Raw genomic sequence first — 15,133 nt, 5'->3', positions numbered from 1 at the left:
GAGAAGGTAAGGCTTCAAAAAGGAGCAGGACTCGGGCAGGATTTTATTAGGCAGCGGTGGTGTGCAGGACGGTTAGCAGGAACAGGTTGTTTCTTGCACAGTGCCAAACTTAGCTTGTAAGTGTCCTATGAATGTTTATGAAAACAGTAAATGAAAGGGATATAGTTGTCAGGATTTGGAAGGTCTTGAATACCTGAGTTTAGTTTTTGAGACAACTAGTAGGTTCCTTCAGACAGATGCCCAAATGTTGAATGCTTAAATCTTCATTACTGCGGGTTTCTGGTCTTGTAGAGATAGGATTGTACTTCATTTGTCAGGAAGGATTAGGTTCCACCAAATAACAGTAGTAGCTGTCAGGGGCAATGTGCTGGCACTGGCAAAGAAGGGCTGTTCTCAGCCCTACAGGGAATGCCTGAAGTCCAAAGGTGTGCAGGCTGTGGAACTTTCCAGGAGAGGACCAAAGTAGGCCCTTTATCCTCTCCTGTTAAGTCAAGTACCTTAGAGTCGTAAAACAGACTTCAATCTATAAAAACCTTTTCCAGTTTTGACTTAGCAAGATCTGAATAGTTCCAGAACCCTTTTTGAAAACAAATGGTCAGAGATAGCTTAGCATTATTAGCATAATTTACAGTGTTATCAAGGGCCTAGAGGGGAAATCCAAAGACTTGTGCCTCTGAATTGTTTCTCTCTCCCTCCCTGTCTCTCTCTCTATATATAGGTGAATGCAATATATATATGCATTTAGTATACATTATGGCCTCTGTCTCCTTCAGTTTACTCCTCCTAGAGTCAAGGGTGATAATCAACAAATATTAGGAGAAAAAAATGAAACAAACAATTGGGACTACTACTTCATATAGAGTGGTAAGGGACGAGTGCACTACTTTTAGTCCTCTAAAGGGAGGTAGTCTCCAGTATACAAATGAGTGACAGGCAGAGGCAAGAGTTGGTGAAAACGGTGAGGCAGCTTGCTTGCGATGTAGGCCATTGTGCAAGATGGACCGGGGGATGAATGGTGAATATCCAAGGATAGAGAGTGGCATCCAGATCCCTTAGGGCCTGACTGGTCATTGTAGGGACTCTAGCTTTTTCCTAAGAAGCCACTGAAGAATTCTGAGCCAAGAAGAGACAAAAGTATGACTTTATGGTTTAGCAAGACCATCCTATCCTGAGTGAAGGTTAAACTGTAGAGGAGCAAGGGTAGGGGTAGGAAGACAAATTTGGATATGACTGCAATAATCCAGGTGAGGGATTTTAGGTTAGAATGGGGGAGTGATACTGGAGGAAGTATGTAGGGGCCAGACTGAATTTTGCTGATGGGTTGAATGTGGGATACTCATCATTCCCTAGCAAGGAAACTTAGCAAGGACCTTTCTGAAGCCCTAGTGTAAATGCAGACCGGGGGCGGGGTGGGGGGGTGGTGGTTCAGGATAAACTTGGTTCTTAGAAACTTTCAGAAAGTCTCTCCTTTCCAGTTTTATTCCCTTTATAATGTATATTGTATGTAACAATGTTGCCCTCTTCCACAACAGAGAAATTTGTTGAAAACAGGAATCACTCTTCGGTGTATGTGCAGGATGCCCACATGAAAGATGAACAATCCCATTACAACAAATGGCAATGTGGAGGTCATAACAGAGAAAGACGTTTTTTCCCCCCAAAGTACATATTCTTGCATTAGCCTCGTGTATTGTATTCCATCGGGTATACAACTATAAAAAACAACCATTTCAAATGAGTTGGTTTAATTCCAGGTGGAAGAGAGTTCAGGACAGAACAAAGAGTGAAGAGCACACACTGGCAGGACTTCGGGCTAGGTTTACTCTGACCTCACAACAAAGGCAGAAATGACTGAATGATAAGAGAACATGAGCCACTGATTTTATTATTATTATTTTTTTACAAAAGTTTATTCTTAAATGTACAACAGGATCTAAGACAACACTTCATTCTATCTATAGGTGGCAACAGATGCTATGGCAGGAAATCCAGATGTTTAAACAGGAATGGAATTAAAGATCACCATTGCCTCGGGTACAAGGGACGGCTTACTTTTTGCCAGATTTCTTAATTCCACCTGTGGCTGCAAAAGGAAAAAAATGTCTCAGTTAAGAAAAAATATAGTCCTTATGGCAGAAGTGCCAGAGTCCTTATAAGGATCATTGAAAGGCTCAACTCTTGTGCTGGGCATTCTTTTTGACACAAGCATGTATAGGACTTTCCCAATAGTCTACTCTGGGTAATATCAGAATGAGGATGAGGCAGGGGCCCAAATAATGGCTGTGCCCTGGCCTGGATCTATATTGTTAAGTATTTCACACACTAGCTCATTTAATCCTCATCCCCCATCAACCCATTTTACAGATAATGAAGTGCTAGTGGTAAGCGCTGTTCAAAATTATAAATTGGTATGTGACAAAGCCAAGATTCCACCCTGGGTAGTCTGATGTCCAGGTCCACATTCTCAACTGCCACATCACAGTACATATTATGATCCTGGGGTCTGGTTTACTATCTTTATTTTACTCAATTTACATTTGACTATATTATTTGGCATACAGTAAGTACCTTAAGAAATAGCTGATTTACCTTCCTGTACACAATCAGAGATTAAAGGAAGGTACAAAACACCTTACATTCCAAAAGGGAATCTCAGTAACTAGAATCTCAGCCTTGTGAATCAATTAAAACCTACCGGGATAGAAGTCTTGGAAAGCCCTGAACGACACTCCCACCATCCCACCCTCCACCAGCCCCAGTGTAGCTCATATAGGGCACAAATAACCATGGAAGAAATTATTCACTAGTGGGATGAATGTAAACAGCATTTAAGAAGCACAGAAAAGTTCGGGCTGTTGGGCTTGAAAAATATTTTGATACATAATCCATTTTTCCTACATAAAAGAAGTAAAATGGTGGGGGATTAGGTTAAAAGAGCATACAGCACAATAGCACATTTTTAGTCTAGGCGCATTCAGAAGTCAAGACTCAGTATGCAAAAGTATTTACTAGAATTAACAATATGAGCGGTAAGTCAAGAAATGTCATAAGCAAAAAGTAGCAAATACGAATTTGGGGCAAGAAATAGTGAAGACTGTTTGGAAACTCAACTCTAAGATATATGAATCTCTGTGTTTCCATCTCTGCTGTTTCCCTAAAGAAAAGAAGACCAGAATGCCTGGGAGAAAAGAGATTCCATTTCCAGGACCGGTCTGGCTCCCGCCCCTCCCCGCTGCTGCGAATTCAAGCTGGGTGGGGGTCGTCCGCAGTAGCTGACACGAAGAATCAAAACCTCACCAATGAGATAGGAAACAGACCAAAGAGATGCTCAGACGTTTGCCCGGCTTGAGCTCTATTTGCCCTCACTTACCCAGGGGGCCCTTCCCCGCGGCCTTCGCTTTTAGCTCCTCGAGTTTCTTCTGCTCCTCTTTCTGTTTCTGCTTGAATGCCTTATCTTCCTAAGGAGAGGCAGACAGCGTTCACTCGAAGCAGATTCCCCAGTCCCTCCGCACCCTCCCACGCCTCCGCGCTCGCCCTCACCTCGTCCATCTCCTTGGCCTGCTTCTTGGGCTGCTTCAGGGGCTTCTTCTTGCCACCTGTAGGCGACACAAGCATGCTCAGTTCCGTCCCCGCCGAGTACTGTCCCTCTCCACCCCGCCGCCCCGGCACACTCACCTTCGCGGCCGGACATGGCGCCTGCCGCCCCTTCCCCAGCCCCTGCCACCGGAAGCGAAGCACCCCTACCCACCCCCCTGTGCCTATACCTCCGCGCGGGCCCGCTGATTGGCTCCTGGTCAGGAAGCTGTGCTCCCGCTGCCGGAAGCAACTCTGGGGGCGGGCATTAAAGGATCAGAGGTCTACTGAGTGGCGGGCGCTTGGTTGGGGTTGCAGCTCTCGCGGTGGGGCGCCAGGTACGAGGGCCTGTCTTGCCAGGGAAGGGTCCGGAAGTCAGGAGGGGTGCTTAACCGGAAGGCGCTGGGTCTGGCATCGTGCATGGGGAAAGCACTGCGGGTAGAGGGAAGAGGCCTTTGAAGTTCAGCGCGTTCTTGGAACCGAAGAAAGCAAGCATAGCTGCAGGGAGATGCGAGAGAGGTGCCAGATATATGGGCGGGAGATAGATCACCCGGTCCTAAGGTTTTGGAGGCCACCGGAAGGAGTCTGGGTTTTAATATAGCCGGGGTGCAACTTTTTGCAAATTATGTTTATTCATTCAATAGGTTTTTGTTGAGTGTCATGCAGACAGTTTTATGGGGGCACTGAGGATGCAGCAGTGAACAAAACACATCTCACACCCAATCCATCAGCAAATGGATGCCAGCCCTGGCAGAGCTGACATTCTGGGAGGTGAGACAGCCTGTAAGCAAAGTAAATAATTGAAATACATATCGCAGGTCACGTGATACATGCTTGGAGAAAAATAAGGTGGACAGAATGGGTAGAGGGTGCTGGGATGGGAGTCCTTGGCAATGACATATGAGCAGGACTTGGAAAAGAGAAGGGAGTAAGCAGGGCAGATAGCTGGTGTGAAGGCCTTGTGCGGGGATCGTCTAGTGTGTTGCAGCAACATCACGAAAGTCCATGCATGGTAATTACTTCAACGATGTGTTAGCTAACCTTATTGTGGTATACGTTTAGCAGTATATACGTCTATCAAGTGTATCAAATCGTCACGCTGTATATCTTAAACTTACACAGTGATATGTCAATTTATATGTCATTTTTATGTCAATAAAGCTGGGAGAAAAAAGGTCCATATGATTGGAGTAGAGTGAGGAAAGTATTCTTGTGGGAGATGAGGTCAGAGAAGACTGAGAGCCAGGAGGTAGATGTCCTGTAGACCATGGAGAAAAGTTGGCTTTTACATTGAGAGAAATGTGGAACGATTAGAGAGTTTGAGCAGAGAGAGACATGGCCTGGCCTGTGTTTTGAAAAGGCTACTGGCTGCTCTGTTGACGATAGATTGTAGGGGCTAGAGTAGGAGCAGGGAGACCTGTCAGAAGGGTGTTATAGTAAAATATGTTAGTCACTGGGACCAGGTGGTAGCAGTGGGGGGCGGGGGGCGGCTAAGAGGAAAAGGGATTTTGGTTTTTAGAAAGGAAGAAGCATTTGCTGATGGATTGGGTATGAGATGGGAGGGAAAGCAAGGGGTCAGGGATGATTTGAGGTTTTTGGTCTGACATGGATTTGGAAGTTTCTATCAACCAAGATGGAGAAGGCTATGGGAAAGGCAAGTTGGGAAGGGAAGATAAGATCCTCATTAACCTTCCAAGCTGAGTTGTGGATTCGGTGGTTCAGTAAATGAGCCTGGAATCTATAGGAGAGGTCTGGGCTGGAAAAGTCAGAATATAGTTGATTGGTTTTTTTTTTTTTTTCTTGTTTAAAGTTTATTTATTTATTTTGAGAGAGAAAGAGAGTGAGGCAGAGAGAGAGGGAAAGAGAATTCCAAGCAGTCTTCACACAGTCAACACAGAGCCTGACCTGGGGCTCAAACTCACCAACCGTGAGATCATGACCTAAGCCAAAGCCAAGAGGTGGCTGCTTAAGCAACTGAGCCACCCAGGCACCCCTAGTTGATTGGTTTTTTAAGTAATGGTTTTGGGGGGAAAAAGCAGTGGGAGGAGAGGCACCTAGCTGGCTTGGTTGGTGTAGCATGTGACTCTTGAGTTCAAGCCCTAAGTTGGGTGTAGAGATTACTTTAAAAAAAAGTAATGGTTTTATTGAGATACCATTCACATAAAATACAGTTCACCTATTTAATGGGTACACTTAAGTGGTTTTAGTATATTCACAGTGTTGTTCAACCATCATTATAGTTAATATTTTTAACATTTCTCTAGAGGGTATTTATTTATTTATTTATTTAAATGTTTATTCTTGAGAGGGACAGAGACAGAGTGAGAGCAGAGGAGGGGCAGAGAGAGAGAGACACAGAATCCAAAGCAAGCTCCAGGTTCTGAGCTGTCAGCACAGAGCCCGATGCGAGGATCGAACTCACGAACCATGAGATCATGACCTAAGCTGAAGTCAGACGCTTAACTGACTGAGCCACCCAGGTGCCCCATCCGTAGATGGTTTTTAAAGCCATGGGACTGGATGAGAGCGGAGTCTGAGGACCTTGCCTTGCAGCACTCCACGTGGGTAGGTTCAGGAGATGAGTGGGGACTGGAAGCCAAGTGTAGAAGGCGTTTCAAAGAAAGGAAAGTGGCACAAGGCACAGGTTGCTGATAGGGCACGTGAAATGAGGACTGAGAACTGATCACTGGATTTAGCAATGTGGAAGTGACCTGGACAAGAGCATTTCCAGTGGCACGGTGGAAGTGAAGGCCAGATTAGAAAGGGTTTAAGAGAGAATGAGAGAAGAGGAACTGGAGACAGCAAGTGCAGATGATCTATCAAGGAGTTTGGCTGTACAGAGGGGCAGAGAAGTGGAGCTGTTGCTGGAGAGGGTGTCTGATCAATTACTGAGCAGTGTCAGGTAGGGAGAGCACACGGGACCTGGCCACAGCTTGGTCTTCCTAGAGCATGAATTCCTCATCCCAAGGAATAAGAAAGAAGGTGGGAACCGAACAGACACAGGTGGGAAGGTATGGTGGGAATTTATAGAAGCTGTCTTCCAATTTTTAAATATTTTCTTAGTGAAAAATGAAGCAAGCCATCAGCTGCAAGTGAGATAGAGGTACAGGTGATGGAGGTTTGTGGCATGGACAGTTGGTAAGAGACAGTCATCTGGATAGAATGTTAGAATGGATTTGGAGGGTCAAGATTCTGAACTTGGCCCTCAAGGCCCTGCTTAATATGGTCTCTGTTTACCTCTTCAGCCTCTCCTCTGTCCACTCTCCCTTCCTCTGCTATTTTCCAGCTGCACTGGCTGCCTTTCAGGTTTTAGATGAACCCCAGTGCATTTCCACTTTTTCCCTCTGGCAGGAACACCTTCCCTGTGCTGGCTAAGGGCTTGTGGGACATTTGAATGGGGAGGGGCTGAGAATCAGGCTGGGATGGGGGCTGGATGTCTGAGAAGAGGGACTGGAATAGAGGAACAACTTGAGTCATTTCCTCACACGGCAGAGTCCTTGCTGTCACCAAGCTTATGTTCTAGTGAGGGGCCTGGCAACATGAAAAGAAGGCAATATGTGTCTGATGGAGAAACATAAAGCAGGTGGCCCAGGAGGGAATGGTCAAGGAAGGTTTGCCACGAGGTGGTGTTTGAGCCAAGATGTACAAGTCAGGATGAGCTGACTGGACCTTTCTGTGGAGAAAGTAGCAGAGTCAGGCTTCACATGTTAGGGTGCATGGAGTGGAGGACAGGAGGAAGGGATGACAACTAAGAGGACCGTGGCTTGTTGGCCACTGGTGGGACTGGTGTTCATGGCAGGTGAGATGGGAGCTGTCGGGGGTTTTGAACAAGAGATGTGAAATGATGAGTTAACAGAGCCTCAAGCTGCCTTGTGAATAACGGCTCTGAGGGGCAGGGAGGAAGCCAGGACTTCACAGGAGGCTGTAGCTGTCATTGCTGCCAGGGATGGATGACTTTCCTGGGGTTCAAGGGTGGGTGGCTGGTAGAGAAGTCAGGAGAGGAGGCTAAGAAGATTGGAGGAAGCCGAGGCGGGGGTGGGTAGTGATTTCAAAAAGACAAGGGTGTTGAAAGCTGCAGAGATGTTGGAGAAGAAATCTGAGAAATACCTGGTGGATCTGGCAAGGTGGAGGTTTTGCAGGGCCTCCAGGAGAGCAGCCTCTTGGTGGAGTGCCATCAAGAGAGAATGGGGGCTGGGGAAGTAGTGACAGCAAGGTGGACACCTCTCTGGTGAGTGTTGCTGAAAAGGAGAGTGAGGGCTGTGGTTGGCAGCCCTGGGAGTCTGCTTTGCTCTGATGCAGGAAACACCTGCAGGCTGGTCATGGGGCCACAGCTCATGTGTGGTGGATGCTGGCATTGAGGCCTAAGAGGCTGGCTTGACCCCTGGGTCATGGATGTTGTGTGCTTTCTTGGGCCTTGTGGATGGGGCCCAGGAGTTCGGGTGCAGCACCAGCTCAGAACCAGTGTTACGGGGATGTCCCTTCTGTGGCTCTCAGCTCGGACCCATTTTGGGCAGGAGGCATGTCCCTACCCAACCAACTTTGTTTTCTAGAGGGCCTGAGATTCTCCAAGCACAGCACAAGGGGATAGGAGGCTGAGATGCTCTGAGTGGGTCTCTATTCCACATCACCTTACATTCAGAAGCCCCTTTCTTTGTCACCCAAGCTCCTCCAATTTATCTTCCTGTCCCCAGCATCCTCTGCTTTTCTCTCTGGCCTGGTTGTTTGGCCACTAGGTGTCACTCTGACAGCCAGCATCAATACTTGAGAGCTTGTGTGTGTTATGGTTGGGGGTTGGTGGGGGAAGGAGGGTTGGCCAGAGGACAGGAGTGCTGGTCCAGGTTTGCCTGGGAGCAGGGGTCACCTGACCCTCCTTGGGGTCCTCAGAGTCCCTGCTGCTTTGGGGCTCAGGCAGAGCCTGACTGGGTAACGGGAGCCTCCCTCTGCTGTTTAGGTTAAGAGAAGTGGGTGTTGTTGGGGCCCAGACAAAGCAAGGTTGAAAAGGGAGAGATTGAAGAAACCAGACCTGTAGAGCCGGACTAAAGTTGGAGAGGAGGGAGAAAGCTTGTGGAAGGTTAGGAATGTGAGGGGTGGGGGGGATTGGAAGCCTGGAAAGCCTCAGAGGGCAGAGGAGGGCTCGTGTGAACCTAAGAAAAGTTGTCCTCTGTGTAGAGATCCAGGCTTTTTGTTTTGTTTTGCCTTTTCCCTGGAATTGTCTTCTCAGAGGAGAGCTGAGGAGGGAATTTTCTGCCTTGGTACAGAATAACTTGTGTCCTCGAACATAAGCAAAACTCTGCTTTCCCAGTGCTGGGGCAGCCCTCAGAGTCTGGGCAGTTGATTTTGATGGTATTTTGCAGAACTCTTTCCCTGAAATCCCCTCAGTTCCCCAGTTTCCCTGGGAGTCTTTATGAATCTTTGTGATTTGTGAGGCTTTGTCAGCATGGACACAACTCAGGTTTGAAAAAAAAAATTTTTTTTTAAGTTTATTTATTTACTCTTGAGAGAGACAGAGACGGAGACAGAGAGAACGAGTGGAGGAGGGGCAGAAGAGAGAGGGAGAGAGAGAATCCCAAGCAGGCTCCGCACTGTCAGCACAGAGTCCAACACAGGCCTCGATCTCAGAAACCGTGAGATCACGATCTGAGTCAAAATCAGCAGCTGGACACTTAACTGACCAAGCTACCCAGGCAGCCCTGGTTTGAGAATTTTCTTCGACGTTTTCAGAAAACCGGGCACCAGGATTCCCATCCAAGTCACAACGGAGACCTGGGGGCTGTGGGAAAGATGGGTGGGATGGGAGGTGCTGGTGGCATTGTGGAAGGAGATGGAAGGCATGATCTCCTAAACATGTTCTTCCCTGGTGTGTTCTCTTATCTGGGAGCACCCAAGGGGGAAGCCTGACCACAGCGGCTACCGTCTCCAGGCACAACAGAGCAGCGCTCTTTTTGGACTTTTTCATGGAAATTAGTTCAGAACTGCCCCTAGGCCCTGAAACCTGACTTATGCCCAGCCTTTCTCAGCTGTGAGCTGATCTGTCTGGCGTCCCCCTACAGATCTCCTGATGACAGGGCGCAGCACTGTGTTTGCCATGCAGCACGTCCTCGGTGCGCCCCGTGTGGTGTGGAGAGGCCTCCTTGGAAGGGACTTCTTTATGGCCAGGACTCTCTGCAGCCCAGGCCCTAGCCAGCCCAGAGAGAAAAGACCTGAGGAGGTGGCTCTTGGGCTGTACCGCCGCCTCACAGCTCTGGGAAGAGCCCTGGGGCACGACATTCATCAGCGAGCATCGTCCACAGCCACCACTTGGTGGGAAAGATACGAAGAGTTTGTCGGACTCAATGAAGTTCGAGAGGCCCAGGGAAATGTGACTGAGGTGAGGAGGGAAGCCGGGGTGGTTGGCCCTGCCTTCTGACTTGGAAATGTGGCTGGGAGGCTCTTGCCAAATAATTACCAGCCACGTGGTGCTGGGAAGCCTTGCCCAGATTTGCCTTTTCTTAAACAAATACTATTGGTAGATGAATTTGACTCATTTCTCACATGGTAACTTGGATTCGATCGTACTGGGGGTGAAGATCTCTGTGTAACTGTACCCGTCTACCCCGAAAACAGGTGTCTGTGTACTGATGAGTCCCTGGCCATTGACATCCATCGTGTTAGGCCAGTGAACACTTCCTACATTGACTGAGGGTTGTTGAGAGTGTTACAAGTGTCCTCAAAGCCCCACGTGTAATTAAAACACCCCTTGTGAAGGTAGAAGCCCAGGGCCAGGCAGCATCACACTGTGAGGTGGAAAGAGCTTCCTGTGGCTGGAAGCCCTTGGTGGTAGCAGAAATGCATTCTGTCGTCTCTGTTCCCATTCCTGCCTAGTACAGACCAAGCTAGTGAGGTGGCAAGAACCTGGGGGTTCAGTGGGAGGTTTTGAGGCCACAGTGCTGTCTCTTCCCCTTGGGGGTCATGACCTTGGCTGAGCTGGAGTTTCTGGGTGTGTAAAATGGAGGCCACAGCAATGCCTCTTGTGGCATCGTCAAGAGGCGAAGATAAGGTAGCGTGCGTGCGTGAAACAGTTTAGGAACCTAGGTTCCTTTCCGTGGCTTGTATCCGACTAGGATTGGCTGGGTTTTGTGTGGAGCGTTAGCTTTTTTCAAGTTTCTCAGGGGCATGTTATTTCCACTTGAAGGGATAAATCCAGTGATTCTGATGGGTGTGGCCCAGGGCTGCACTTTGAGGACTACTGGGCGAGCCAGGATTTTGTGTCTGAAGGACTCTTTTTTTCCACCCTTTGCACTGACACCCCACTCACCTCAGCCACAGCCTTGTTGGGAATAGAGCTGAGCCTGTGTGGGTGTGGAGGGAAGGGGCAGACAGCCTCCATTGTTCTCTCTGCAGGCAGAGAAAGTGTTCATGGTGGCTCGAGGGCTTGTGCGAGAGGCTCGGGAGGACTTGGAAGTTCACCAGGCCAAGCTGAAGGAGGTGAGGGACCGCTTGGACCGCATCTCCAGAGAGGATATCCAGTACCTAGAACTGGCTACGCTGGAGCACCGGCTGCTGCAAGTAGGCACTCAGAAGGCAGCCCTTCCTCATTGGATAGGGACCCTAGCCTGGCAGATCATCAAGGGGCAAGGTGGGAACCTGACTGGTCTGGTGGTCAGAGATCTGGTGAAGACGTAAACCAGAAGCTCTGGGCCCCAGGCTTCCAGAGCCTGTCCACCCACTTTCTCTTGGAGTACTGGGGTCAGTAGTCCAGGGCAGTATAATCTGGGCCCCAGATCCCAGATTGCTGAGGAGGGAGCACCAGGGAGGAGGGGACTGGCCTAGAGGGGGCCAGACACTTTCTTCTGATGGACACATTCTGTAGTCATCAGTGCGTGTCTGGTCAGACCCAGCACTGCTTGGGTAGGAAGGTAGCATTGCTCATCTTGACTGCCCCCAATTCCTTTGCTTCCTGCACCTGACCATGTTTACGCTGCCTTCATTCATTCAGCGGGTTTATTGAGCATGCAGTCTGCGCCAGGCATGAGGCTGAGCCCCAGGGACGTCTGCTGGCAGCTCCAACGGCGGGGCCACATTGCTGCTGTATAACACTGCTTTGCTTCTGCAGGAGGAGAAGAGGCTTCGTGCAACCTATCTGCGTGCTGAGGACTCTGAGCGAGAGAAGTTCTCCCTCTTCTCTGCGGCTGTGCGGGAAAGTCACGAGAAGGAGCGCACTCGAGCTGAGAGGACCAAGAACTGGTCCCTCATCGGGTCAGTTCTGGGGGCCTTGATTGGTGTGGCTGGCTCCACCTATGTGAACCGTGTGCGGCTACAGGAGCTGAAGGCCTTGCTCTTAGAGGCGCAGAAGGGGCCTGTGAGCCTCCAGGAGGCCATCCGAGAACAGGCATCCAGCTACTCCCTCCAGCAGAGGGACCTCCACGACCTCATGGTGGACCTAAGGGGCCTGGTACAAGCTGGCTCCGGGCTGAGCTCTGGGACCCAGGCAGGTACTTCCCCCACCCGAGACAGAGACACAGATGTCCTTTCAGCTGCCTTGAAAGAGCAGCTCAGCCATTCCAGGCAGGTCCATTCATGTTTAGAGGGTTTACGAGAGCGGCTTGATGGCTTGGAAAAGACTTTCAGCCAAACGGCTGAGGTGGTTCAGCTTGCGAAGGCTGCAGCACATCCAGGCCTGCTGGGGCCAGCAGACAGGGCCCTGCCTGGCTCCTTGCTGGAGCAGGGGAGCGTGATCTTGGCACTATCAGACATGGAGCAGAAGCTTGAAGCTCAGGTCAACAGGAACACCATCTACAGCACACTGGTCACCTGTGTGACATTTATGGCCACTCTGCCTGTGCTCTACGTGCTGTTCAGGGCCAGCTAGCCCCGGGAGCCTCCTCCAGGGAGCTGAGGGGATAGCCGTGGATACAAATTTAGCTAGAGAATCCCAACAATGAAGTGAGCCTTTGGGGTGCACACAACCTCAGCCTGAGGCTGAACACCATCTGTGTGGCTCACCAGCAGGCATACTTTGATTTTGAGAAAATGCTCATTTATGTTAATTATCAACACTTTGTACTAATGTCCAAATAAAATGTCTTTCGGTTCATGTTATTTAAATATTTAAAGTAATACTTACGTCAGATGGAGTTTTTCTTGTTGAAGGTTGAGATTTGGGACTTAAGGGCTGAGCCTGGAATTACAGTAATCACGGCCCCCTTCAGTTCCTTTCTCATCTTGTCTTGGTCTCGTCCTCAGTTCAGAACCATGTTGGATGAACTTACCCTTGAGGCTTGGGTTTTTGTTTTGGATTGCCAGGTCTGCTTGCCCAACCCTCCTATGTCAGATAGCTTGGGGGTTCCGGGGAGTGGAACCTAGCCTGCGCCACCATGGCTGACAATGGTTACTTGCCCCGCTTCTGGATTACTTTCTCTGCCCTGGTGGGGAGAACCTTCTGGTTCTAACGCTGGAGGGATGATCAGAAGAGAGCAGGGAAAAGGGATTGGAGGAATGGTTGATAAATATTACTGGGGACATAATTACAGGGATTGGTAGCCAGTCTGGGTCCCTGTGCAGAGAGTTTTGGGCAGTCCAGTGTGCCCCTAGAGCTAGGTGTCCTCCCATACACAGCCTAGAGATGGCCTGTACAAGCATGGGCAGAGCTCAGCATGTCAGCAGAGTGAACCTCAAGGCAGGCCTGGGACCTGGGTACAGGCAGAGTTAGGTTTTGCCTGTGAGTTTGAATGGGGCCTGAGATCTTGTGATCCTATAAGTTGAGGACACGAGGCCTGGCTCCAAACCAGCCTTTTCAGTGGCTATGATGGAGACGGGCCTCCCTGAGGTGGGAGGTACAGTGGGGGGCCCGGGGGCAGACTGCCCAGAGAACCCCTGACCTGTCCCTTTGCAGAGGAGAACAGCAACCTTTGATCTCCTGGGCTAAATGGCCATAGGTGGCCTTGTGTGTCCTTGAGTAAATAGGAAGAGTGGGGAGGCACTCTGTACTCCCACAGGTCTGGAAAAGCCACTCCTTTCTGAACACATGGAGGTATACAGGGTTTGTGGGGAAGGGCTTCTGTGGGCTGGGGTTTGCTTGGGCCTGTGTGGAGCCTCCTCTCAGCAGGGGCCTGTGGAACCAGTAGGGTTTCCCAGGAGGTACCCTCTGTACTTGGAGCCCGTGCTCAGGTTTGGGCAGTGAGTATGATCTGGGTGGCCCCATGGGTTCTGTGAACCTCAAGTGCCTGGTCCTTTGGTCATTTGGTCACTCCATTCTTGACATTGTTTCCTTTGTGTAATGGTTCCTCAGGATGGCATGAGATGAAACGACCTCTGTGCATGGGATGTTCACCCTCCTGATGGGGGGTAGGAGGTACCATATCTGTGTACAGATGAGGGGTGCTATGGGGTTTGGAAGTCCTGTGTCCACCTTTGGGGTGAGGTAGGTCCTAAAGAGTGTGCACTTGAGTGAATGGAATTGAGGAGGGGAGGATTCCAGGTATGTGGCAAGGGTCCCCCATAGGCTGCACAGGCAGGAAAGCCATGGGCTTTCAGCACCTTAGCCAAGGGGCTGAGGTGGTGATGGATGTGGAGGAGTGGTGGGGCATAGATTAGAGAATGAAATGGAGGGCCTGGGGTCTGTGATGCTGGAGGCCAGGGATAAAGGAACTCGGGGGGGGGGGGTGCCATTCTGGTGCACGGCCCCAGGTGCTGGGAGGGGATGGAAGAAAGGGAGTGATCGGAGAAGCTGGTGAGAGAAGTTGGAAGGCAGAGTTGGGTAGATGAGAATGAAGGCAGACTCTTGAGGGGTGGCAGATGGCAAGAGTGTGTCTGTGGTGTTGGCTCTTTGGACACTAGCCAGTGTGGATGACCTGAACCTTCTGGTTGAGGCTCTCCCTAGCCTTTGGAGGCTCTGGGGGCTTCCAGAGTGGGGTGTGTGTGTGTGTGTGTGTGTGTGTGTGTGACAAATTTTGCCTCCCAGGAGGCTATCCCAATGGCCTTGAGCCAAAGTCCTAACAGCATGGGCCGTGTCCTGTCTCCTCTGAGTTTGCAGTAGGCAGGCCAGGGTGTGTGTGAAGGGCCCGGCAGAGGGCACAACTGGGCCCCTGCCCAGCGGTTTCTCCCTAGAAAGGCCCAGGTATTTGCCAGTGAGGGAGTCCAGACTTGCCCAAGGCTTCTCAGCATAGGGTGGGTCCAGGTAGAGGCCCAGGAGGAAAAGAAGGAAATGCACCCTTGCTTGTGTACTTTGCAGCCGCTGTGCCCTCCTGTAACAGCCTGGTAGGTGTGGTATCACCTCCACTTGCCGGTGAGCAAACAGGCGTGGGGGGGGGGGTGCAGGGGTATGGGGGGCTCAGGTTACTTGGCTTAGTGGTGGCACAAACCCAGGCCCAACCCCAAAGCCTATGCTCCTCTGGCGCAGCCAGAGGTGGGGGCCGGAAGGAGAGGGTGGCTGTTAGGGAGTCCTGGGAGTAGGGGCGGTGGGCAGGACCTGGTACCGGGGTGAGAAACCAGGCGCCGAGGAATTCAGGTAAAGAAAGTTGGAGGACGACCACAGGAAAGGAAGAAGAGAGTTCGGGACGCTGCGGAGCAGGGGTGGTGGCTG

General features: G+C 50.2%; 1 protein-coding gene and 1 long non-coding RNA gene across 5 annotated transcripts; one reads left to right on the top strand and one right to left on the bottom strand.

The window, feature by feature from the left end:
- Nucleotides 1-1,859: 1,859 nt before the first annotated feature.
- LOC122487229 lies at nucleotides 1,860-3,783 on the bottom strand. Its single transcript, XR_006298334.1, has 4 exons — nucleotides 3,676-3,783; nucleotides 3,541-3,596; nucleotides 3,371-3,458; nucleotides 1,860-2,083 (listed from the first exon to the last, which is right to left on the bottom strand). It is a non-coding gene; the product is annotated as an uncharacterized LOC122487229 (long non-coding RNA).
- Nucleotides 3,784-3,823: 40 nt separating this feature from the next.
- Nucleotides 3,824-12,651, top strand: CCDC51 (coiled-coil domain containing 51). Of its 4 annotated transcripts, none has more exons than XM_043587328.1 (4): nucleotides 3,824-3,911; nucleotides 9,624-9,940; nucleotides 10,954-11,118; nucleotides 11,666-12,651. In XM_043587328.1, exons 2-4 carry the CDS (start codon nucleotides 9,632-9,634, stop codon nucleotides 12,419-12,421), a joined length of 1,230 nt encoding a protein of 409 aa, XP_043443263.1. In that variant the 5' UTR covers nucleotides 3,824-3,911; nucleotides 9,624-9,631; the 3' UTR covers nucleotides 12,422-12,651. The 4 variants fall into 4 exon arrangements, with proteins under 4 accessions (XP_043443263.1, XP_043443264.1, XP_043443262.1 ...); XM_043587327.1 differs by having other exon boundaries at nucleotides 3,865-6,584; XM_043587329.1 differs by lacking the exon at nucleotides 9,624-9,940 and having other exon boundaries at nucleotides 3,842-3,911.
- Nucleotides 12,652-15,133: the final 2,482 nt, after the last annotated feature.

Source organism: Prionailurus bengalensis, chromosome A2 (assembly GCF_016509475.1).
Source record: "Prionailurus bengalensis isolate Pbe53 chromosome A2, Fcat_Pben_1.1_paternal_pri, whole genome shotgun sequence".
NCBI classification, from domain to species: Eukaryota; Metazoa; Chordata; class Mammalia; order Carnivora; family Felidae; genus Prionailurus; species Prionailurus bengalensis.
The sequence above is the reverse complement of the archived record's forward strand: the minus strand, read 5'-3'. Positions and strand labels throughout refer to the sequence as shown.